The 24521-nt window shown below is 52.4% G+C and overlaps 6 protein-coding genes across 6 annotated transcripts; 1 reads left to right on the forward strand and 5 right to left on the reverse strand.

Annotated features, from left to right (window-relative positions):
- Positions 1-72: 72 nt before the first annotated feature.
- On the reverse strand, positions 73-3235 carry QC761_209980 (uncharacterized protein; the record flags this gene model as incomplete). The annotated part of the gene is made up of 2 exons (XM_062876737.1): positions 73-2823; positions 2876-3235. 2 exons carry the CDS (start codon positions 3233-3235, stop codon positions 73-75), a joined length of 3111 nt encoding a protein of 1036 aa, XP_062735361.1.
- Positions 3236-6267: 3032 nt separating this feature from the next.
- QC761_209990 (uncharacterized protein) lies at positions 6268-10353 on the reverse strand (the record flags this gene model as incomplete). The annotated part of the gene is made up of 6 exons (XM_062876738.1): positions 9071-10353; positions 8934-9000; positions 8610-8880; positions 8371-8535; positions 8132-8310; positions 6268-8078 (listed from the first exon to the last, which is right to left on the reverse strand). The coding sequence occupies exons 1-6, from the start codon at positions 9230-9232 to the stop codon at positions 6268-6270; spliced, it is 2655 nt and encodes an 884-aa protein (XP_062735362.1). The 5' UTR covers positions 9233-10353.
- Positions 10354-14173: 3820 nt separating this feature from the next.
- QC761_210000 (uncharacterized protein) lies at positions 14174-16480 on the reverse strand (the record flags this gene model as incomplete). Its single annotated transcript, XM_062876739.1, has 1 exon — positions 14174-16480. The coding sequence occupies one exon, from the start codon at positions 16478-16480 to the stop codon at positions 14174-14176; it is 2307 nt and encodes a 768-aa protein (XP_062735363.1).
- A 2743-nt stretch (positions 16481-19223) lies between these two features.
- Positions 19224-20243, reverse strand: URA1 (dihydroorotate dehydrogenase; the record flags this gene model as incomplete). The annotated part of the gene is made up of 1 exon (XM_062876740.1): positions 19224-20243. The coding sequence occupies one exon, from the start codon at positions 20241-20243 to the stop codon at positions 19224-19226; it is 1020 nt and encodes a 339-aa protein (XP_062735364.1).
- A 237-nt stretch (positions 20244-20480) lies between these two features.
- QC761_210020 (uncharacterized protein) lies at positions 20481-21421 on the reverse strand (the record flags this gene model as incomplete). The annotated part of the gene is made up of 5 exons (XM_062876741.1): positions 20989-21421; positions 20920-20937; positions 20755-20865; positions 20587-20705; positions 20481-20537 (listed from the first exon to the last, which is right to left on the reverse strand). Exons 1-5 carry the CDS (start codon positions 21299-21301, stop codon positions 20481-20483), a joined length of 618 nt encoding a protein of 205 aa, XP_062735365.1. The 5' UTR covers positions 21302-21421.
- An 806-nt stretch (positions 21422-22227) lies between these two features.
- On the forward strand, positions 22228-24486 carry KEX1 (Cell death protease; the record flags this gene model as incomplete). Its single annotated transcript, XM_062876742.1, has 3 exons — positions 22228-22406; positions 22479-22839; positions 22894-24486. The coding sequence occupies 3 exons, from the start codon at positions 22228-22230 to the stop codon at positions 24265-24267; spliced, it is 1914 nt and encodes a 637-aa protein (XP_062735366.1). The 3' UTR covers positions 24268-24486.
- Positions 24487-24521: the final 35 nt, after the last annotated feature.

A 24521-nucleotide genomic window follows, 5' to 3' on the forward strand; every position in this document is an offset into this window, starting at 1 on the left:
TGCCATTCCAAAAGGAAAAAAAAAAGAAAAAAAAAGAACGCAATGCAATTATCCCCTTCCCACTCAAGAAGATCAATCCTTCAATATCGTCAAATCCAATCCAGGAATATTCCTCTCCCAGGGCGGTATTGACCTTGCCGAACTCCCCGTTCTCGACCTTACAGGAGGTGGTTTCTCCAGCCCTCCCTCTCCTCCAGCAGACATCACCGTCCCCTCACTAGAACTCGTCCCCTCCGTCTCCTCCCCCTGTTCCTTCTCTTCATCTTTGTCTCCCTCATCATCACTCCCCCTTCGCTCACTCTCCTCACAATACTCCACCTCCGCCCCCCTCCTCCTCAACCCCTTGAACCTCCCCAGTATCCCCGCCCCCTTCTCCCCTCCCTCATCACCCCCCTTGGCTTTATCCCCACCATCCTCCCACCGAACAACAAAATCCACCATCTCCCTCCCATCCCTCACAGCCCCGAGCAGCACCGGATACGCCAAACACCCTCCCAACAAACACAGCACCGGTATCCCCACAGCCAACTCCACACTCAACCCGCCCCTCTCCCTGATAGCATAACTCACAAACGGCCAAAACATCGGGCCCGACGCCCCCATGGTCAACCACGCAGCCGCCCTCTTCGTCCTCTCCCCCTGTCCCCTCAGCCCAAGACTAAAAATCAAAGGCCAGATGGGACCCTCGCAAAAGAAAAACAACATGAGCGGTATAGCCACCAAGTTAGGGTTGCCAGTGTGCGGAAACACCAAGATGACCAACGCAAAGACCGCAGAGAGAAACACGCACAATGTCAAAACCGTGCGGGGTGTGGGGACGAGTCGGATGTGAGGTTTCGAAACGTTGAGGTAGACCACCCCCGCCGCAAGAAAGCGGGAGAGGGCGAAGGCTGTGTGGGCGATGAGGAGGTAGTTGAGGATGGAGAACTTCAGCCCCTGGGGGCGGTAGTCCGCCGCTCTTTTGGCTGTTGCGGGGAGGGAGTAAGACGCAAAGGAGCTGAAGAGCTGGTGGAAGTAGATCGACATGTTTTCTTGGGTGGCGACGTAGCACCATTGGGCGAGGACGGCGAAGAAGATGGTCCAGTTTCGGAGCTTGAAACCGCCCAAGGAGCGCTTTTTCGGTTCGAGGGGGAGCTTGGAGGCTAGCTCGGCGAGTTCGCTGTCTGATACCTCGGGGAGGGGCATGTAATAGAAATAAAGTGCGAGGAGGACCGAGAGTAAAGTGACGCCGAGGTATGTCCATTGGACGTCGATGAGGGTTTGGGACATCTCGCCGTCTTCCAGTTCGCCGTGGCTTTCTTTTTCGAGGTTACGGAAGAAGACCTTGTTGGCGAGAAGGCCGGAGAGGACGCTGCCGACTGCCTGGACGCCCTGCGCGAGGAGGAGCCTCAGATCTCCATACGCCGGGGGACCGCACAAGATCAAAAAGGGGTTGGCGGCTGTCTCGAGGACTGCTAACCCGAACCCGACGGCAAAGGAGCTGACCATGAATCCTCCATAAGCGGTCAGGACTGCCCCGGGCCAAAACATGATAGTGCCCGTGCCATAAATGAGCAATCCCACAATAAAGGTCGTCTTGAACCCCCCTATCGCCTCAACACCCGGGCGTTCCTTTCTTCCAGAGCGGCGGTGCTCGTCATGCCGTAGCAACCACTCCCCAACAAGAAGCGGCCCAGCAAAGTAACCAGCCCCAAAGTACATCGACGTCAAGCCCAAAGTCTGAGCAAACGACATCCCCGCCACATCGGCGATGACATTGTTAAGCGTGTTGAGCAGGCCGTACGAGAACCCCCAAATGAAGAAGAGAATGCAGACGATGGTGCAATACTTGAACGATTCGGTGGCGTTGGTCCGGATCATGCTCTTTGGCTTCTTCATATTAACAAAGCCAAAATAGACGGCTGTCGCGGTAGCAGCCGAGTCTCGGTGGGGAGGCGGGACGTAGTTCATGCTATGGGCCATCGACACTCTCCTAGACGAAGGTCCGCCAGAACCCGCGGCACCGGCCAAGAAATCTCTGATGGAGATCTCTTCCGACGACCGCTCATCTGGCGGGGTGATGACAAAAGCTGGGGGATCAGCTTGTGTAAATGGCGAAGGGTCCGCGATGTCGACTGGAGCTCCCTCGGCGTTTGCCAGCCCATCAGCACCAGCCCTATTGTTATCGTTGTTGTTCTTGAAAGGCGACGGCTCATCCCCCGTGAGCGTGGTGCTCCGCCTCGTAGCGTTGGGATCATACAGCATAGCCGGCAGAATCCTAACAATCAGCGGCTTGAGCGTAGGAATACACGCACACGTAATCCCCACGTTGACCTCGACGGCCGACCACATCAACGAGAGCGACGCATTCCATGAAAACGAGGGACTCTGTCCGTAGAGCGCCTCCCTGTTCGAGGAAGGATTCATAGACGTGATGTCAATCGCTTTCTGTAAGTAATAGATACGCACCACATCCACAATCGTCACAAAGATGCCGAGAGAGAACGTCAGGATCAAAATGATCTTTTGCCTCGGCGGCAGTCTCATGCTGGTCAACACCGGGATTGGCAGCGCCAGGATCGCCAGGTCGGTCGTGACGTTGATAGGAGCCGAGCAGATGAATTCGGTGAGCAGGGGAATGCACCTGATCATCGGGGTGTTGATGTCCCATGCTGCCGCGATGGGGTGGCACTGAAAGATGTTCATAAATGTCAGAATCACCCCCGCCAGGTTCACCACGCCCAACACGCCCCAGGAAGCCATCCTAAGAATCTTTTGCGTGTTCTTCGCCAGCCGCAGATAGAAAATTAGGACCGAGGATTTCGTCGCCATGAGAGCCGGGTTCTGCCATAATGTCAGCCACCATCTTCTTCGCCCTTGGGCCAGTGTTGCTTACATAGAGAATGCTGAAAACATATTCACACATCTTCAGCCCAGGCATCTTCCAAGCCTCTACATGGTCCCCATGCCTTCCTAAACCCCTCATGGTTCCAAAAATGATACTCAGACTCAAAAAGACGGTGATCAGCCACGCCAGCACGATGATGTAGTCATCAGCCCCGAACCTCCTGACTATCCCGATCCGCGACACCATCCTCGCCGCAACAAACACCGACGCCAGCGTCAGCGTCGCTGCCGTCACCGCCAAGACCGCAGGTCCGCGGTCGGCGTGCTCATCTTCCCCTTCTGCCTGTGGTACGCTGATGTTGTTGTGGTCGGCCTGTCTGTAATGGTGGTAATGGTAGAGTGTTGACATGTTGGGCGACGGGTGGCGACCCTAAGTCAGGGGTCCAAGGGGTGCCAACTGAATAGTGCCAAAAAGCCACGCCGTGTCGTTGAGTACAAGGCTGGCTGGCGTCTCTCTGCGCGCGTGCAGATACACGCACGTCGATAAATAAATAAAAAGCCGTTTACTGTATCGTCGATATCGTCGTTGCTGTTAATGATATTGTCGACAGTAATATCCTCTCCATCTCTCTCAACAACCTATACAAAAGTTGGAGCTTGGGAAAGGTCTGTCCTCCCAAAAAGAACAACCTCAGCGGCCGTAACAACAGCAGCACTAGACTACCGTTTCCGTCTCGGCAGCGTCGACAGCAGCACTATGTTCTTGTCGAAGGATGATGGTTGTGGTCGTCGTTGGTGTAGTAGCTGTACAACCCTAACCGCCATCTCGAATCTCTGGCAGCGGTTCCTGTCAAGTCTGTGCGTTCTTTGACACAAAGCTGACACCATGCCACACAATCACCGGTAGAACGGAAAGAAACTCGTGTGCGTCCTTCTCAATCAAGCGGAATTCGGATGGCAATCAAGTTCCTGTGCCTGTCCTGTGTCTGAGTGTGTGGGGTTGCGACTCGGCAAACGTGTGAACCCAGGGTAACCGTTGTTTCGTGCAAAGTGCCGAGGCGAAAGAAATCGTTGCCAAAACTGTATAAAATATGCTTGATGTGCTTGATGTGTGAAACAGGCGTACTTTCTCTCCCACTTCTCGCGGTTCTGTCCGTCTGATCTAATGATATTTGGCTCTTGGTATTCGGATTTGGATTTCCCTTCCTTTTTCTCACCCCCTCCAGGAACCAATTCGGGTAGTGGTAAGGTATCTTTCAAAACAGGTGTCCCCCTGGCAGGGTGAAACCAGTTCACCGTGTGGTGTTTTGCAGGGCCATGAGTCGTGATAGCCAATATATCGCGTGGTGTGGCGGGATAGACAAGACCCCTGCTGCAAGTGTATGAGGGTAGGGTTCAATATTAAGGTTTTTACAACCACCAGTACCGATGTGCCTCCTTGGCCAATGACATCAAAGCCTGGGACAAATTGTCAGAATCGAGCTTCGGTGAAAAGAGGAACGAATCGATATCGTCAAAAAAGAAAAAGGCCTCGACGCCACAAAATTCTGTGATTTGTGACCTGTGCGTGTGTATGTGTGCCAAAAGACTCGAGCAGAAGCAGTAAGAAAAAGCCAAGGTGTGTGGAGTGGCGGTGGTATGGGGAGGTCGGGAAGTAATAACTTACAGCAAAAAAGATGGGATGAAGCGAGAAAAAAACCTGCTTATATCTTACAACAATTGTTATGATTATCGATATCCTTTTTTCAAAGATTTTCCCCTTGTGCATGGATGGGTCTCCCTCCTCATAAAGTGTAATAAGTATCCAGCAGCGAGTGTGTGCCCGGATTTGCAACTTCTCCATTACCACTCCACTACTCACCGCTTGCTCTCTCTCTCTCGGCTCCTCCCCCTCACTCTCCATCTCTACAACTCATACGAGAAATGCCGTTATGCGAAGCACTGCCCACTTTGCCCCAGCTTTTTTCTCATCTTCAATGGCCCCCAGCCTTTTTGCTAAACCTTAAATCCTTCGCTTAACCCACCACTCTTGCGTGAATGATGTGATAAACTCTTTGCCTGCCCTTTTCCCGAGCGAGACAAAATTCCACCCCTCCTTCGGAGGAACAACTCCCCTCCCCCCCCAAGCCACCAAACTTGATAAAACCCGCATGATGCAAACTCTCATCCTATTAACTACCCCTTCAATTCCTCACGAGGAGGTCAGTGGCTTTCCCACCACCCCCCATCCGCCTACCTTTTCCCTAATCATCTTCCCGCCGCTCCTTGTTGGTCATCTGTCTTCGTTGTCGTTAGGTTGTCAAAAGTCTGGGCAATGACATAGCCCACCCCAAACCGCCCCAACCCCAGCAAGCACGTGGACCAATCACCGCCCCTTCGGCTGGCAAAGTCCCCGACCGCCCGGCTCCAAAGCAGTGTCTTGGCAGAGCCCTGTGACACATTGACCATTCAACCGCACATCGCGCGCCGCCGCATTGCCGAGACATTCTCAACCTCACAGAACAACAACCGCATCGTTAATTGCTGTATGTAGCGGCGGCGATCCCCCCCCCCTCTCCTCCTCAAATGGAGGGCAACCAAAGCAGCAGCCCAGGTACGCCCATGATAAGGGTTCTTTCCAGTAAAACAAGAACTACTTGAAAAATCCCGCCATGCCACAAGCTTTGGCGAGTGGAATACAAAACCTAGATCTCGCTTCCCTCCTCACGTTAATTGGCTCTGCTATCGGTGCCTGAAAGCTCCTCGCCCCAGCGAGTCGGAATCTGCCTGCCGGCCTAATAACAAAAAGTGCATGTTTGCCTTATGTATTAAGAAAGCCTGGATATTTTACCTCGTTTGAGAGATGTGCAATTCTTGCCTGAGGAATAACGATAAGCAAAACAAACCAAAAAAAAAAAAAAAAAACAGCCCATCATCATCGTCGGTGAGAAACCAAAAGAAACAAAGTGAAAGTTTCAAAAGTAGCTCCTCTCTGGTCCCGCCAGTGATGACGTCTCCTGCGGAACCCATCGTTGTGTCATCCAGGGACCAGGGCAAGTTGCTCCGCTGGTGGCTTCTGTCGTGCTTGTGAAATGCTATCGATGATGTTGTTTCACTTTCTTCGCTGACCAGACTCCCGTGCCTGGCCACTGAAAAGATAGATTCTGTACAGACAGGATGATAGACATATGACTTCCTGTCCCCCCCCTTTTCCAGAAAAGTCCACCCTTCCAAACACCACAACAAAGAATTCCAACCGTGGATATGACCTCACGGGTAAACATCAGGTGGACGCACCATCACCAGCCTTGCCGTCCCTGTTTGCTCAATTCCAGAAAATCACCTATTCACCGCCCAGACTTTCTTTGTACAGATATGGGTATCTTTCCCGATAATTACAGCAACGCCCGGCATGACCAGACAAGCAAGCATCTCATCCTAATGGCGTCAACTCCGATAGTTCTACCCAGTATTCGGCGCCCCAGCCAGGAAAAAGTCCAGCTCATTACCCGTACCCATCACAGACTCATTTTCGGCCAATTGTTCGAGAAGGCTGAGAAAAGGGTCTTTTTCATCACCTGCGGTGCCCGCAGTTCCTACACTTTCGCTTGGCGTAATCCCGGTTGGGCTTGTCACCATCGCCCCTTTTCCGTTGCCTGCTTGTTCGCCGTGGTGCCACGGTGTGGGTGTCGAAAAAGTGTTGGTAGGGAGCTCACCAAACATCGGGTCAAAGCCTTGGTGTGGGCCGCCTGTGCCTGGTGTTGTGGGGTTTCGATATCCTGAAAAGTTGAATGACGGACTGAATAGGCCGCTCGACATGCTGCTCAACCCAGCCGGGAGTTCGCCATGATGCCCTCCTCCCATTGAAAACCCACCCATTGCGTGCGGTGCGCTTTGTTCATGCATGCCGTGGAATCCGCTCGTCAATGAATGTGGTGTGTGTAGCATATTTGGCGACTGCTGCGACGACATGGACGCTGCTGAGAATGAGTGGCGATGGGCACTGGATGGTGTTGACAACACTGGTGCTGTTGCCACTTTTAAACTGCTGTTCAAAGACAAAAGATTGCGTAGGTCTGGCCTCTTCCTGCCCGAGGGCGCTGTATTCTTTCTCTTGAGGTTCGGTCGAGATGGCCCTGCATCGCCCGTTGCGAGACGCGGCGCGTAGAGATCTTGACCAGTGTACGCATCAGCAGTAAAGTCGACAACCACATCCGAAAGGTTCAAATTGGCGGCATCAAAACTAAATGCTTGGCCTCCCGGGCTGGCGGTACCCGAGTAACGATCAAAAAAGTCTTCCAGATGGAATACCGGGGACTGGCGCATGGCGTTGCTGTTGTGGCTCTTGACAAGCCCCGAGTGAGCATTGTACATGCCTTGTAGTGTCTCGCGTTGATGTTGAACACTCGCCCAGGCATACCGCAGTTCACTTAGCTGCTGCATCTCTCGCGAGAGAAACTCTGCCGAGGAACTAAACACATTCATCTCGCCTGTATTGCCCACCCTGCTGTAGTGAGCGCCGTGTATGTGGACTGTCCCTGCTGTGGATATACAAAATCCAACAAATGCCGGCCATTCGATCGATGCTGTCCGCTTTCCGACCTCCACAAGTTCTGCGATAGCGTTCGCATGGAGGAAACACATGTTGGTGGCTTCTATCTGCCATGACTGGTGCTGCCCTGTCCCAGTAAGTTCCGATAGATCGATCGGTAGAAATGGTCGGTATATAAGGCAGTGAATAAGATGGTAAACAAGCTTGCTCAATACAAGCACGGTGGAGTCAGGCTGGCCAAAAAGTGAATCCAGGCTTGAAAACACATCCTGCGTCCCGGATGCCCACACATCTAGGTCTTGGCGGATCTTTGAGAGATTGGATAGAGAGTGCCATGGAAAATGCGAATCTCCTTTGACGCCCCCAGCTGCCAGATACTGGTTTGTTGTTCCCAAGATGCGACAAATGTCGATGAGCATGCCGCTGCTTCCTTGCGCTTTCTTTCCTGTGCCCTGTAAATATTGCAGATTGGTGTAGCTCTGAAAATAATCCCCATCGGCCGGTAGCGACCCGGGAACGGGCAACCACGACGGGAGCCTCAAGATGATGGCTCTGTCTGCGATCAAGGAAGGGCGTTTTGACCCGCAGGCCATGAACCGGTCGAGCAGATAGCAGCTCCAAAACAATTTTCGTCGTGTCTCTCGCTCGGTTGGCGTAACTCGTGCGTTGACGTCCATCTCTCTGTGTAGTTCGAGTGCCATGGCCATCCCAACCGCACTTGCTAGTTCTAGTCAGCTTCAGTACACAGGCACTGTCACGGCATCAAATGCGTACTCAGCAACATATATGCTCTTTTGCCTTTGCCAGCCGCAGTGAATGCGGTGACCAGCAGCACGAGCGCCTGTAGGGCATCGACTGACGGCTCATCTGTGTCGATTTCCAATCTCGACCGAGCGGCATAGTCTTCACTGAGCTTTACAGCTGACTGATAGCCACTGGGATGAGGGGTATATCTATGATCGGGGTCAGTTGAGATTGCCGCGGGACAGATCGGTGGCAGTAAAGGCGCTCACCTCGCTGCTACCGCAAAAATGGCATGTATGAGATAATCAGGAGCTTGATTGAGTTGTCGTCGTTGCCTCAGCGTAGATTCATCCAAGATATGAAATGGCTTGTCATGGAGGCGACTGAAATAAGTATCGAGAAGATCATCCGGCTGAACCTCAGGGGATGGCGGGCTAGTTCAACAGCGAACTGTCAGATTTCTCCGACCAACAACGCAACAGGGATAGCCAGGGCAAGAGTAGCATACCTCGAGTCTATTGGTGAGAAAATGGCTAGGTCCTCACTTTCGTGGCTAGCCTCACTTGGTCCCGCTTGTTGCTCTGGTTTGTCATCTGTTTTTGTGCCTGTTGTTGCTGTTGGAGACATCGACTCATCAGAGATATTGGTAGGCGGGTTTTCCGAGGTGGAAGCCTCGGGGTCAGTCTTTTTTTCTTTCAGTTGAGCCTCTAGCCCGTCGACTCTTTTCAGTAAAGCTTCCAAAACATCTGTTTTGGGCCCCCTTTTCTTTGGAACAGCATCTGTAGTGATGATGAGCAATGGGCCAAGGCAACGAATGATTGAATTAACCTACCGTATACACATGGGCACTGGAAGACCTGGCAGGCTTCACAGGCAGGTCGTAGACGGTTGCATTTGATCTGGTTTCATTCGCCCTTTATCAATCTCCGACCTCGAAGTTACCAGAATGTGTTGTGGTGCCTTGCATACCTTGCGTTTTCGACACGATTTGCAGTTCATAGACTCTCGTGGCTCGTTACTCATGCGTCGTGTAGGCAGTCGTTCAATGCTGACCTGTGGCCGTGACATTCCTGGGGGATGCATTCGGGGCAGCGCAGCAACCGCTCCCGGGTCGTAGGCTTGTGCCATCATTCCTGTCAGTCTGTGGAGCTGGAGATCGACTGGTTTCCTATATGCCGACTCCAGGTGCCCCTTCTCGGCATGTTCTCTCCTTCACCGATGTATATATATGGGGGTTGAGCCGACAAGAAATATCATGTAAGTGGTGGCGAGAGTATTCGCTAGGTGGGGGTTGTCGTTAGCACAGTAAGTTTTCCCGGTTGATGGCGAGCCTCGGGCGTCGTCTTGGGAAGTTTGACAGGACGCGAAGAAGGGAAGCTTGACAAGTAGGTGGTCGCCTTATGGCTGGAGTGGTTGGCGAGATAGTTAGTCGATTTTCTGGGGTGCATCAAAGTGAGCCGCCCCCGCAGACAGCGTAGCACAGCACAATAAACTGGGGATCGGGGAGTTTGGTAGAGAGGGAGGGTCAAGTATGGGACGAGTAATTGGTCAGGGGCCGGCTTGTCAGACAGGATGATGGGGCGACTACCCCGGATGGAAGGTTTGATTCTGGGGAGTCCCCCGGGTGGAAGACAGGGGAGGCTACAGTGTAAGTACCTAGGCAGGTAGGCTTAGAGCCGAGGACGGGAGGTGTGTGGCTATGGGATGGATTGTTGGATCGCCAGTGAGTAAACGGATAACTCACATTCACCCTCCCCGTCTAGAGCTTGATCCTCGGCCCTTTTTGCTGAAGCAAAACACAATGTCCATATGATGATTGGGCGGCTGTCTCCGAGCATCTGAAACTAAGAGCTAGAGCCGGCAGTGGTCGTTTAAAGACAAGATGTCATAAAGATAAATGTGACCGAGGATGATGTCGAGGCCTGAGAGCCAAGGAAACCATGATGTTCAATTCCCACAAGAGAAGGTAGCAGCCCAACCCAGCGGGGAGGGGTCAGTGGACAGATGTTGGCCAACACTGGAACTTTACAAGGCACGATGTGTGTGGTGCGGGGAGGGGACGATGCCGGTGAGTTGAAGGATGAGTGGGGTTGGAGAAGTGGGAAAGAGCTCCGGGGAGTTGGTGGAGACGATACACCTTACAGAAAGCTGTGTTTTTTCGGGAATTCCAGTTTGTCCCTAGGCGCTGCCAAAAGCAGAATGGGCTCCCAGTTACAGCTTGTCCTTGCCCCCTTCATCCCATATTCCCTCCCGTCCTGTCCAGCAGTTTGGTGGTTCAATGGAGTTTAACAGATTGAAAAGGGATGAAATATCATCCTTGATCCCTGTGTGTAACGGCGGCCCCACAGTACCACCTCCGCAACCGACGGCTTCAGGGCCCGCCATCCACAAGCCGTTGCTCTCCACCCCAGGGTCACTGTGACCATTTCAGGACGTCGACGGCCTTGTTACTCTTGATTTGTATTCTTTAAACGCGCAGCTTTTACCACTTCAAACATCGCCAGAAAATCCATGTCCTTCTCTCAACTTATCTACCGTCTCCAAACAGCGGTGCCCAAGAGCTGTCAAGGGTCCTTCCTTGTCTTTCTTTGGTACCGCGAAGTCAAAATCCAACTGTGATTCAGGAACGATGTCCATTGACGGGAACCCGATATATGAGGGGAGTATTCAATGCTTCCTCGCCTCTATCCCGTCTCGACTTAAGCTCTCTTCCACGGCAATTGCTTCTGGGGGGCAGGTCACAAGCACAATGTGACGCAGCGTGACCGCTCGCTGGGCCTCTGGAGCCGCCTTCTGTTTATATACTGACGCTTTATTTCATATTCTGGTCGAGATCTTTGGGCTGAAGCTGTGCGTCACAGTGAGGGTGCAGCGACAACTTGGGGGTCGCAATATCTTGATGTTTGCCGCGCCAATTACAGCTCACTGTTTTACAGTAACTGTTGATCTTGCCCGGCTGGGCTTTCTATACTAACCATATCAGCCAGGTATATCCTAGCCGTCGTCAATATCGAGACTGTGTCCCGGGTCGCTGCACCATGGGAGCGACACACCCGAGGTCGAATACTTTCAAGTCCTCTTTCCGCATTACATACAAGGACGGGGACCATGATACGGCCGAGCCTGCTGTTCTCAGGAACTGAAGAGCGTTGAAGGTGCCGTTCGCTTAAGCAGCAAAACCCGGAACCCCCTGCAACCCGCGACCTTCACCAAATCTAGCCCCTTGCAAGATCGGGCTCTGGTCCCTAACGGTCGGCGATCCTTGGCAGTCTACGGACGATCGTCTCCCGAAATTCAACCCAGCTTCCTTGCCTCTTCCCTCACCTTGACCATGAAATCACCTCTTCAGCGCATCACCACTTGCTTTCAGAACACCGCGAGCTTCATTCTCTGGCGTAGCACTCTTTATGGAGCTCTCAAGCAGCTTTGCTCCAGTGACCGCTTCAGGTTGTCGTCAGACAGTTACACTTGGTCACATTACACCTCCCCATTGCTGTTGCATGGCTGGGGATAGCATCAAGAATCATCATCATATTGTCAACTACCGGAAATTCGGAACCGAGACTATTAAGCAAAGACCGGCATACCAACCATGACATGCCTCGATTCGGGGCCATTTAAGCTCTGTATCAGTGCAGATGTCTCCCCAGCAATTACGGTAAGGTAACCCGTCGAGCATGATGAAGATCAAGCCTCTTCTTGTTCTTGTTGTTGTTGTCGATCTTCTTCTTATACCCAGGAACCAAGCTCTTGTGGCTTGCTGTTGCTTGCCAGCCTAGACCAAGCAGCTCCGGTAGTTCACTGACCGCAGCCTGCCTTCCATATACCGGGTGTATCCTGCAGGCGGAGATGCTGGTGCCGAGCGCTAAGGTCAAGTAGGTGGGCACACTCCCTGCTTGATCTTCCAGGTTTGTGCTGTACATATTCTCATTCCTCGTTCCGCGACACCTATCGGTCCGAAAATCTCTCCGTTGTCTGCTTGTGCTCAGGTCAGGAGCCCTACAAGCCCGGATTGTCGGGAGGCTCTCCGGCTTCGACTTCTCTATAACGCAAGATATCCAGGCTGGTCCTTACTTTCTGACTTCACTATACAGTGTTTCAAAGCTTATTTGCTCATATCAACCTTTAGCAGCACTTAATCTACCTGAACATGTAGATACAACCCCCTCGAGTATTGCAAGAAAGATCAGGTTGCTGTTTCGAACGGGTTTTGAAACACGGTTCGGTTCAATGGGCTAAGATCCATTGACTTCGGTGAGCTTCGGACGAAAGCACATCACTACCTAGCCTCTACATATTGTTCCCAAAGTCGGATTCCTGTCTCGTCTCCAAAGTATTCATTGTCTATCAAGGACTCGTTGAATCTGTAGCATCACTAGTCCACACCCCAATCCCGATCTTCGCCTTGGGTTTGCATGTAAGCTACTGCACCTCCCCGCAAGACGATACGACTGTTTGGTTCATGCGGTGGACCCGGACAGCGGAAGAGGCAACGCCATCAGGTTAGGAGAATTGGGATCAGGGGTCCGCTGCCGATACGCCAAGGTAGGATATTTGAGAAATCCGATTCGGTGGGGTTGGGCTACCCGAAGCTTGTTTGTCGTCTTGCCCTCCAGACTTGTACAGAGTAATTGTTGCGCCCCTCTCTACATCTTACTCGGAATTCAAGATGGAAGAAAATAGTCGTGACGAGTATTCTGTCAAACAAGTGTGCGGTACACGCCTGGAGGCAAAGTAGAGACCTCACACTGAAGACGATAGCACACGGTGTACCTACCGTGGTACGTTCTCTATGATCTGCTGAGTTTTAGACGGCCAAGGGAGTTGAATCCATCAGTCTCGGTGTCAGATCATGATCGTTTCGACGATTCTGCCCTACCTACCTATTTGATATATTGCTCGGCCACCACTCGGAGTGCCTACCGAAATCTTAGACGACAGACAACAACATTCCTAGAAGCATCTGACGGAATAGTCACGGTAGGCCCAACAGCAAGCCTTTCAAAAGCACTCTAGGCACTATGCTGAACGGTCTCTTTCTCGGCCCAACTCGAGCCTGCCTAGGTTGAAAACTCAGAGTAGGGACCGTTGTTTTGTTGTTCAAGTCGTTGCTGACAGCATCTTGAACCGTGTTCAACTGTTACGTCTATATTACTTGCAATATCAGAATCCTGCTCGAGAAGCTCTCAACCTGGTCACCAACGCCTTGAAAATTTATCACTAGTCACATCTCTGGTAGCTTCCAACTGTCTTGTTTTGTGAAGAAGTCCTGGCTGAGATTACCTCCGGTGGGGTGCTGTTGTCGACAGTACGTCCTAGCGGTCTATGTTCACAAGGACCAGCAACTCGGCTTTGGGCAGTTTGTAACCCGGATAGATAGACGGTAGATGTAAATGCATCTTCAAATTTCGTTTCCCAATTAATTCTCATAATCCCCTCCCCCCAGAACCTGCCTGCCGCAAAGTAGTATCATCCGGGACTCGCATCCGATAGACCGCTCGCTCATTGATCACCACATGCATCTCACGTTCCACTCACCACAATGAACCATCTGTGCATCAACTCTTTCATGAATCCCCGATTCCAACCGCTACACCATAAGCCACACATGCAGACAATGATCATGGGAGAACCTCCCCAGACCATATGCCCGATATCCACCTCTCCGCACGCAAATGCAACACCTTTACACCATACGCTAGATGCCCATCCGTCCAGTCCTAGTAGAGCAAGGCTTTGCTCATGTCTCCTCCTTTCTTAACGAGGTCGATGGACCGAGCCGGTTGGCGATGATCGTGACAAGCTTGTGTTATGCTGCCCTGGCTCCTCATCCTATCCCTTGGTGCACAGCATGTCCCAAGAGGTCAGCTCGATTCATGTATCGATGCTCGTAATCGGGTAGCCAGGTAGCATCGCTCGGGAACCTAGACCGTACCTGTGAAAGTACTTCTCTTGTCAGTGAAACTCCTGTATAGCGGGGTATGATACCAGATATCCTACGATTTCTCAAATAATACCCGAGCCAATATGCCATTTCATCTCCTTTGATGTTCAACTGGTCCGAGTCCCCTTTCAAAAGAACTGCCTCCCGCTCGCCAACCTCACAAAGCTGTACGGTACGTTCTGCCCAACCAGCAACCTCAGCGTCTCAACTGTCGTAAAAGCCGTTACATCCGCCGCCCCATAAGCCGCGAACCCACATTGCTCAGCAATCAAACCCGGGTCCCCCTTCCGTGGGCCATGCCCCGAGCCGTCTGCCAGGTCCAAAAACACCCTTCTCGAATTTTCCCTTCCCGCACCTGCCTCCCCTCGAGGCGGCGACCCGAACAGACGAACGAGCATCCCGACTAGATTACTCTTTTCCGGACCCAGAGCGCTCACCACCACAAACGGCGAGCCGGCCCCCGCTCGTATAGACTCGGTGCCGTTGGCATTTACCGTACGGGCTCTCTGTATGCTCTCGAGGCTGTTGAATGGCTCGATAAGAAGGTCTTTGGCAAAGGCGGGAGGTGTTTTGAAGCCGACGGTGTAAACCTTACCGACCTTCAGGGCTTTGAGAGCGAATAAAGCACTGGCTGCGTCGTCGGCCGATGAGGCAAGTACCACAGCCGCGCAGCCAAAGTAGGCAGATGGAGCAAGATCACGGGTAAGGGTACTAAGGATACCTTTCCACGAGGCGTTGTCAAACACGAGTGAAGTGTTCGGTGGCAAGCCCGACTGCGTCGAGCTGATAGCACCCACGGAATCTCCGTTTTGCTGCCGAGGCGGGCTTGATGGTGTGGATGCTGAACTAGATGATGTGGCCGGCCGGACGACGATGGTATCAACCATCCCGATGAGTCGAGCGGCTTCGCTGAGAACCGGCCCGTTGCCATTGTTGAGTGATGCAAAGAAGCCTTTGCTCGTCGCCAGATTGGTGAGTGACATGGCTGGATTTAGGTAAGCACCGCCAAAGTTTCTTTGATTACACCACGTCTCGATGGAGGCAAGCCCTTTGGGTTGTCGCTCCACGACGGCAAAGTGATGTGGTAACCCAAGTTCGTTGAAGCATTTCTCATAGAAGGGTGCCTGTGGAATGGCACTCCGCATGCTCGGGCTAGTAATGCCATAGATGTTCTTCTTTGGCAGCTGTCCAACCAATGCCAGGGCCTGGTTAATCTCAGCTGCGCTCATCTGCCCCGGAGCTGCGATGATGGGCAGCAGAGGGTGGGTGATAGGAGTGAAGACCTTGTTTAGCGTCCGAGAGAACTGACCCGTTTCCCCCATGTTGACAGCAGACAGCGGTGGTGAATCGGGATATTCAGCCTTGATTTTTGACCGGAAGTATTCCAACTCAAAGTTTTCATTGTGGTCATTGATGATGGCAATCATTTTCACAATGTCGGCGTACCGTCGAGACTGGAGGAATATTGACTCGGCTCTCTGTGAGGGCCACTTGAAAGTGCCTGAAAAATCATGGAAGGCAGACATGATGCGACTGCTCCCGCGCTGCTCGTACAGTCTTCGTCGAATGGTTTCTGGGAGCCAGAGCTCGACGTCGATGTACTCAACGCCCCACTGAATCGCCCGGTAAAGATATTCATAAAACAAATCAGGATTGTCCATCGGAAATCGGCCATTCTCTTTCGTACACCTTGTCGTGAATATGATTGGCAGTTCGGTCCTCTGGCGAAGAAGCATGAGCTGTTCGCCAACATAGCTCAAGCTTGGGATTTCCGAGAACCGTCCATTGCCCAAAGGCTCTTTCAAGAGATCAACTCGAATCTCGACAGCGTCTGAGCCGACAGTGAGGATGTCGATGTTTGGGAGCGCAGCATGGACATCCGGAAACGTTGTCGAAATGAAGTACGTCCTGGGTTTTGCCATTAGTGTTTCGTGGTGGCTAAGCTGTCCCAGAGTATGTGATACAAATCGTGTTAGATCTCTTCGGAAGAATGAAGCTTCGGTATAAAGCCACTCGTAATCTGTCTGCGCTGACAGGTAGATGTCGGGAGGCATGCCCAGTGTTGTACAATGAGCGTTGATGGTCACGACCAGTCCCCTGTTCCGTGAGGCTATCTCAGCCTTTGCACTTTCCGCCGAGACCCCAATAACCCAATCCTGATCATCCCTGGTGACGTCCCGAATTCCTCCTTTCAGTCGGTAAGGCTTCCCGAGAACCTCAGCAAAGACGGCCACTATCTGCTCTTGGCCAGGACCATACATTATCACCACTGTTCTTGCATCTCCTTGTTGCAAACCACCTCGAATCGTCATCTCATGTGATGCACGTGGTGCTCGAGTTTCAATGTCGATATCCATAGCTATGTGATTTCGTCCAAAACTTTGTCGTTGTCCTGGCGCGGGCAGCGACTCCAGTGGTTGAACAGCCGCCATCATGGCTGTGTCTGTTTTTCGACTCGTCGTATAGCCGTAATTATAAAGGGATCCGATGATCAGGGGCTCGTGTCGGTGTCCTCGCCTCTCGTCCCAGATTCCAACTGACTGCTCTATGCCGGCGATTCCAGTTCGAGCCCCAACTACGAAACGGCAGGATCCTTCTGAAGAGGCCTATTGCGCATGGCCTAGACTCCCGGGTTGAGGAAGCTGGCTTCTGATCTGGGCAAGTCCCGTTTGATTCGGTGAGCTTGGCGCTGAATAAGTAATCTATTGGGAATTGGGCGAATTCTTTTGCTTTTCAGTCGACGTATGAAGGTGGCCTCAGAAATGCCTCGGAAAGACAACAGACGTCGTGTTGGCCTGTCGGGAGTGATCCAGCAAGTTTGGAGAAGACGTAATGTTCCAGTTCGAGCCAAGTCGTAGGTGGTTCGGTGCCAGAGCCTCACAATACAGCCGGTGATGACGGCGGGTAAAGATGAGACACGAGACGGAGCGGGCCAGAGCACTCAATGGAAAGATCCGGCGACATGTACGGGTATATCAGCACCTGGGTATCTGCCGCGTCATTTGCCTGGGAGATGGGACCTGGGAATCAACAAAAGACCGAGGGGGTTTGCAAGACATCTGGCATTGGGGTTTCTGGAAGGTAGATAGCGTATATTGGGTCTTGGGACCGCCAAGCCAGTCGAAATATTTCGCCGACGTTTGTTTTACCGTCATCAGACGGATGGAGCACTGACGGCAGACCTGAACCAGACGAGCGAGCAAGCTGGGTCAACTCCCACGCTGGCCTGTCTACAATCGCATGTATTGGTGCTGCTAGCTGCCGGCCAGGGGGACGGGAACAGCGTGGGACTGGATTAAAATAGTGGAGTCTAGGTAACTGTCATCATAACTGGCTATTAACATTGGTAGTTCTTGTCTACGACACCCGATTGTGTTGATGGAAGACATACACACCCAATCCAGACGTGCCTGGATCTGTCGTGGCGTCAGACTTGCCGTGACAAATGCCGTCTGCGATCGATACAAATTATCCATGGCCAGGTCCAATACCGCCTGGAACGAACGTGCCACGGGGCAGCAGCTGGACTTTCGATGATTCCCACTGAAGGACCGAGAGGGACGATGGTAGGCGGGGAATCAACCGAACAGGTTCCTAGGAGATTACGCGAAGACGGTCCGTCAAGGCCAATTCATCCGGCGTTACGTTGTGGTCGGCACAAGCCGAACGGTTGAATACTGTAACGACCTTGTCCATTCACCTGGGAGCTGGAAAATGAGTGAGTGGTGATTTGCGAGAGGCGTTCAAGACAGGGAGCGAGTGCGAAGAACCCCACAGTTTCTCCAGCACCTGGAGAATCTCTCTTTAAAAGTCCGCCAATGAGAGTGCTCGGATTTGAGCCCATGCTCTGTTCGTGCAGATCTGATGGGGGGCCGATGCGCTAAAAGCTGGGGCAAGGACCGCTAAAAGGGCCCTTTCCCAGGGATTCCTGCACCCACTGGAGATCTTCGTCCACTCCTCCAACTTTGATTCAACCAGCACCCTTCTCCGACACCCAACAACCCAACAACCTGGGTTCATGCGGGCAACACCATGAACCATATCTGATACATTGGGTGGGCAGTGTCTAATTTTCCGTAAATCATCTGCCTCTATCTCGCTATCTCGTTCCGGAATGCTTACTTCCATCCACTCCCTCAGCCCTAAGCGCAGCTGACTGTCGACCATAAGTTGAGGTCGTCACCGTTATGGAAGATTGACTCCCCTTCCTGAAACGGGCAACTCACAACATGGCCCTGCTCCCGTTTCACCCAAGGATCGCCTTTCCCGACTTCAGGCTGAATAGACCCAAACTTCCGTCAAAGGCAAATTCTGTGTGGGATGGTACTATAGTGATTGCTTCAACCTTACCAGCTGTGGGGAGCCAAGCTGGGTAGAAGTTCGCATCGCTTCAATGGGAAGACAGGCCGTCGAGATCTACCCGGTTTCTTTCCTACAGATTACCTTGCATCGAGACGGTCCGCGAATTGTACATGACGAATAATTCTCCGAGGCATCAAACGCCCAGCATGCTAGCGTGACATGATGATAGCTTCACCTGTGTTATCTTGTGGATATGTAATCCATCTTCCTGGTCTGCAGGGCATGAATTTAGATTCCTCGTGGCAAATGTTGCTTTATTGGCTTCCAAGCATTCTGACTGCTGGAAAATCTCGGCGTTGTTCGCTACCAGTTTGTCAATTTTCATGGGGGTCAACATCTCGGCCCGAGATATCGCGACGTTATGCGACGCAGGTCTGGACTGGGCCATGCAGAAAGAGGCCGAACAGCTTATTCGACAATTTCTCATGCCACGTCTAGTTGTCATCATATCACGTTCACTTGAGGACATGTGATGATAAGGCCCGAGGTATTCGGCTCAAAAGAGAGTGACAATGATAGACATTGTATCAGAGTCTTGTTACGTCGTGAAGCTGTCCTCAAAATGAGAGCCTCATGTAGCAGGTCTTACGATGAAGAAGGCAGAGCTCAGATTTACATACCTTATTAGACTGGGTCACACATTGAGGTTTTACAGTGTGACCTTGATAAAATTGTATTTCTGTTTCATAGAACCACAACAAGTTGGCCCACCGATCAAAAAGAATTTCAGATACATCACTCCTCTCAAAACCATTCCTCTTCGCGCTATCCGAAAGCCTTCCATTTCCCTCCCACCTCCATTCTTCCTAAACAAAATCACCACCCCCCCTTCAATCCCTTCTCAATCTCCTCAAAAACCTCAACTCCTTTCACCCCTAAAGCAGTACCCACCCCAACAACCCCCGCCCCAGCAGCCCTCATCCTCTTGTACCCCTTCTCATCCTCCACACCTCCAATCCCGATTACAGTGATATGCTTCAAACTCGGTCTCTCATCCAACATCCTCCGAATAGTAGCCACATTCCCCAGGGCCAACGGGTGCAGCGCCGCCCCGGCCATCCCCCCAATCCCGTTACCTGGCAGAACAGGGTCGCCCTCGGGTGAGAGAACGAGACATGACCCTAGGGTGTTGGTGCATGTTATGAAGGAGACTTGATCACCTTCCTCTTCGAGGGCAGAGATGAGTTCGTTGTATTCGGAGGAGTGGGTGTAGGGTGGTGTTTTGATGCCGAAGGGCAGGCGTGGTAAGTCTGGTCTGAGTTTATCACGCATCGCGAACCGCAGGCGGCGAAAGTACTCGACCAGTGCGTCTTTAGAGTACGCGGGAGGAGGTTTGTTGGGTATGTTGGGGCAGGAGAGATTGATTTCCATGTAGATGTGACCGGCGGTTATATACTCGGACAGGTAATCGGCGATGCATGTATAGCATTCACTGACCTCGGTCGGGGTGCCCGTGACTGAGATGATGAAGGGTTTGATGGGCTGAGTACCAGAGCAAGTAGTATAGATCTTGTATATCCATTGCATATATTGAATTAGAGCGTAAGGGCTGTAGCCTAGTGTGTTCAAGCTTGCTTTTTGAGCAGGAGCTTTGCTGGCTTCTTGGGGGGTTGGGTTGGTGGATTTTGATGTTTCGGAACTAGAGGGATCGAAGAAGGTGTATCGATGAATATCTTCATCGTGCTTGAAGCCGTCCAAAGTAGCGGTTCGAGTTGTAACTGCGCCTGTGGAAGGGCAAAGATACAGCCGCTCTAAGTCCACATCGCCAGATGCCCATGGGTTAGCCGAGTTGATCAATGGCGGGTTAATTTTGATGGGCGGTGGTAGTTCCGACATGGTTGATCACTGAATATATGTTGGAGTTCTGTCTGCTGGGTGTAGTTGAAAGTTGTTGTCTTGAATTCGGCGGGGTTGGATGGATACTTGAAGATAAGAGCTGCACCCCGCATCAAGTGTGTGGGGTCATCACAGCAGTATGAAGACATCAAACGTGCTTCAAGTCAACCACGGCGAGAAGTTGGTGGTCAAAAAGTAACTTTATATATATCTTTTTTTTTGCATTCATATCATCGACTAGAGCATATCATCAATGCCCTTGTCAGCATCTTTCTTGATCAGCTCGACCATGCCCTGTCAACTGTCAGCATGTTGTCCAATGAACCTTCAGAAGTCCACTCACCTCAGGCATAATGGGTTTTCCATCCTCAGTCTTAACGTAACGGAATGGCATCTCTGTGCTCTCATACTCGTTGAACTTGAGTTCGGGAAAGTCGACGTAGGGAATGTCTTTCAACGGTGCTGTGGAAACGTTAGTAAAGGTCATTGTGTAGAAGAGAGGGTTTCATACTCTTGCCCTCAACCACCAGACGAGTTACACGGACTGCAGTGTCTGTGGTCATCTGGACGGGCCCGAGACGACGGCCCTCAAAGCCCTTGGCCCGCAACTCGGATGTTCTGTCTGTAACCGAGTTAGACAAGGCATTATCGATCCTTTAGCAACTGTGGCAAATACCTCTAGGGGGGTCATCACCTATTATTTTATTAGCAAGTATTTTGATGTCAAGCTTGGCTCATAACATACCAAGGATTCCTCCAAACAGGAAAACATCAAAGTTGTCCGCATCTTCAGGGGCAAGATCACTCTTCCCCTGAGGGTCAAGAAGGCATACTCTAGACTTCTTGTCCGCATACAACTCCTCCACACCCCGCCTCTCAGCTGTGAACGAGGGGATGGCAGCCAAGGCGTCTGGGACCTTGAACTGTGGGTGGAGAGACGAAAGGAAGAACTTGGACCCAGTCTCTTGCGACTCGCGCGCGATGGTGATATACTCGAGTTCTGACCAGGGTCCAAGCTCCTCGTCCAGGTGCTCAACGATGTACGTTTTTCCGGCCATAGCGCTGAAACTTGAATCAAACCCTCACAAGATGCTCAGTTAGGAGATAAAATGGTGGAAAGTACACAAGTGAAGGATGGAAATGTGCAATTAAACGGCATCGATAATTTTTAGCTCGTGGGCGCCCGATGCCAAGAACGGAGCCGGCAGATCGGCGCGCCCCACAGAAGGTCTTCCGAAGCCACCGGCGCTCCCCTGCAGCCCCGCGCCGCTATGTCCTCCCCTCCCCTCAAGACACTGTTCCAGACTGCGCAACAACGACGCTTCTTCAATGCCCTAGCCACCGGATAGAGCCACATACCTACACCGGATACCGTTGCGGAAAGCCTCGACGAAGAGTAGCACAGGCGCCCGGGGATATTAGAGTTGCGGGCACATTATTCAGACCCGAATCCGGGAACGTGGCACAGGGAGAGCTTTGTTGGTCTTGTGCCTGGGGCCCTGCCTGTTGGACCCGGCGCGGTGAAACACGTACCTTGACTGGGCTGCCTGCCTACTATCTCGGGCAACTTTTTTACCTTATCCACGCATTGGTTCTCTCTACTCTTGCGAAATAATACAACCTGTCTTCTATTACCAATTATTTGAATCCCGTGGTATTCGTGTGGGACCATTACCTCCACGTTTCTTCTTACATTCCCTTGTTTGGCCTAGGTAGCAGTGATAATCAGCAACGCCAAGCTCAGCTTGCAGTCGTCAGCCCGCCCCAGCCCACTGCATCCCGCCCCTGTCTTAGGACAGATCTGTCCATCCATTGGAAAAGTATCTCGACAAACCTCGATCGTCGGTTTCGCAGAGAACCTCACGTTATTTGACTGCCTTTTTTGGTCCCCGATGACCGCCGCTGCCGTCACCAGGTAGCCAGATACACAGGCTCTCTTCAACATTCGTTGCGCCGGTCTGAGGACCCTCGCGACTGGGCAATCATGGCTGTTGGACGGTCCTTGGCGGACTGGAGGCGTCTACCATCCATCGTTACCGCCGCCGCCGTCGCCCTCTCATGGACGGCGACACTAGCTGTCGCCGATGTCAAGGCGGCCGGTGACTACTTTGTCCATTCACTTCCAGGGGCGCCGCCAGGTCCCCTGGTGAAGATGCATGCTGGGTAAGGAGTCTTGTCTCCAGTCCAAACCAGGGATGTCCTCAACTAACATATGTGTCTGCTTGCGCGCGTTAGGCATATCGAGATAACACCCGATGTCAATGGAAACATGTTCTTCTGGCACTTCCAAAACAAACACATTGCGAACAAGCAACGAACAGTGATATGGTTGAACGGCGGCCCCGGCTGCAGCTCCGAGGACGGTGCCCTGATGGAGATTGGCCCGTATAGGTTAAAAGATAAGGACACGCTGGTGTACAACGAGGGAGCATGGAACGAGTTCGCCAATGTCCTCTTCGTCGATAACCCTGTCGGCGCGGGGTTCAGCTATGTCGACACCAACGCTTATGTACGCGAACTCGACGTTATGGCTGACCAGTTTGTTACTTTCCTGGAGAAGTGGTTCAAGCTGTTCCCCGAGTATGAACACGACGATGTAAGTTGAGCTCTTGTTTTGAGCCAGAAAATATGGCTCTAATGTCTTATTCAGATATTTATTGCTGGAGAATCCTACGCCGGCCAGTACATCCCCTACATCGCCAAGGCTATCCTTGAGCGCAACAAGAAAGGCGGCGAGTCCTCCTACAAATGGAACCTCGCCGGTCTCCTCATTGGCAACGGCTGGATTTCCCCTCCCGAACAATACGAAGCCTACCTCCAGTTCGCCTACAAGAAGGGCATCGTCAAAAAGGGCTCCGACGCCGCCTCCAAGCTCGAAGTCCAACAGCGCATCTGCTCCAAGCAGTTGGCCGTCGGCCCCGCCCTCGTCGACAACACCGACTGCGAGAAGATCCTCCAGGACCTCCTCCAGCTAACCGCCACTAGCAAAGGCGGCGAACAGCGTTGCGTGAACATGTACGATGTCCGGCTGACCGACACCTATCCGTCATGCGGCATGAACTGGCCTCCCGATCTCGACGCCGTAACCCCTTACCTCCGCCGCAACGACGTAATCCAGGCCCTGCATGTGAACCCGAACAAAGTCACCGGCTGGGTGGAATGCAACGGCCAGGTCGGCGCAAACTTCAAGCCCTCTTCCAAACCCTCGGTTGAACTCCTCCCCGACCTGCTAAAAGAAGTCCCCATCATCTTGTTCTCCGGCTCGGAAGATCTAATCTGCAACCATTTGGGCACCGAAGCGCTGATCTCCAACCTGCAATGGAACGGCGGAAAGGGCTTCGAAATCACCCCCGGCACTTGGGCCCCCAGACGTGACTGGACCTTTGAGGGCGAAGCAGCTGGCTTCTGGCAGGAGGCCCGCAACTTGACCTATGTAGTCTTTTACAACAGCAGCCACATGGTCCCGTTTGACTACCCCCGCCGCACAAGAGACATGCTAGACCGGTTCATGGGGGTGGACATCTCCTCCATCGGCGGCAAGCCCACCGACTCCCGCCTCGACGGGGAGAAAGTCCCCGAAACCACGGTCGGCGGGGTGGCCGGTAACGGCACCGACGCGCAGCAAGCAGAGAAGGAAAAGCTCGACACGGCCAGGTGGGAAGCCTATCGCAAATCAGGGGAGATCGTCCTGGTGATTGTGGCGTTTTCGGCAGCGGGATGGGGGTGGTGGGTGTGGAGGGAGAGGAAGAAGAGGAGGGGTTACATGGGAGTGTCTGGGGGGGAGAATATCTCGCCTTCTGGGGAAGCGAGGGGGAGGGAAGGGTTTAGAGACAAGCGTTCGGCGGCGGATTTGGAAGCGGGGGATTTTGACGAGAATGAGCTGGATGATTTGCACATGAGGACGCCGACGACGGTGATGGGTGGGGACGGGAATGATCCTAGGTATAGTGTGGGCGCGGCGAGCGAGGATAGTGAGGATGAGGAGGACGTGAAGGGGAAGGGGAAGGAGAAGATGTCGGGTTGAGTCTAGGTTATATGGGGTTGGATGGGCAGAATCAAAGTCTTTTTGATACTACACAACAATGAGAACAACAGGAGTGAATCGGAAAGAAGGATTACAGAGAAAGGAAAGGCTGGTTGGTCGGTTGGTTTCCTGGTGTTTCAGGCGGGGGGTTTAACAAATGTCAATTTGAGCTCATCTTTGCGCACGGCTTTTACAGTTCACGTTGGCATAAACAGCACATATATATTATACACCACCACACTCGAAGGCATTGC

The sequence above is a fragment of the Podospora bellae-mahoneyi genome, chromosome 2 (assembly GCF_035222275.1).
Source record: "Podospora bellae-mahoneyi strain CBS 112042 chromosome 2, whole genome shotgun sequence".
Taxonomy (NCBI): Eukaryota; Fungi; Ascomycota; class Sordariomycetes; order Sordariales; family Podosporaceae; genus Podospora; species Podospora bellae-mahoneyi.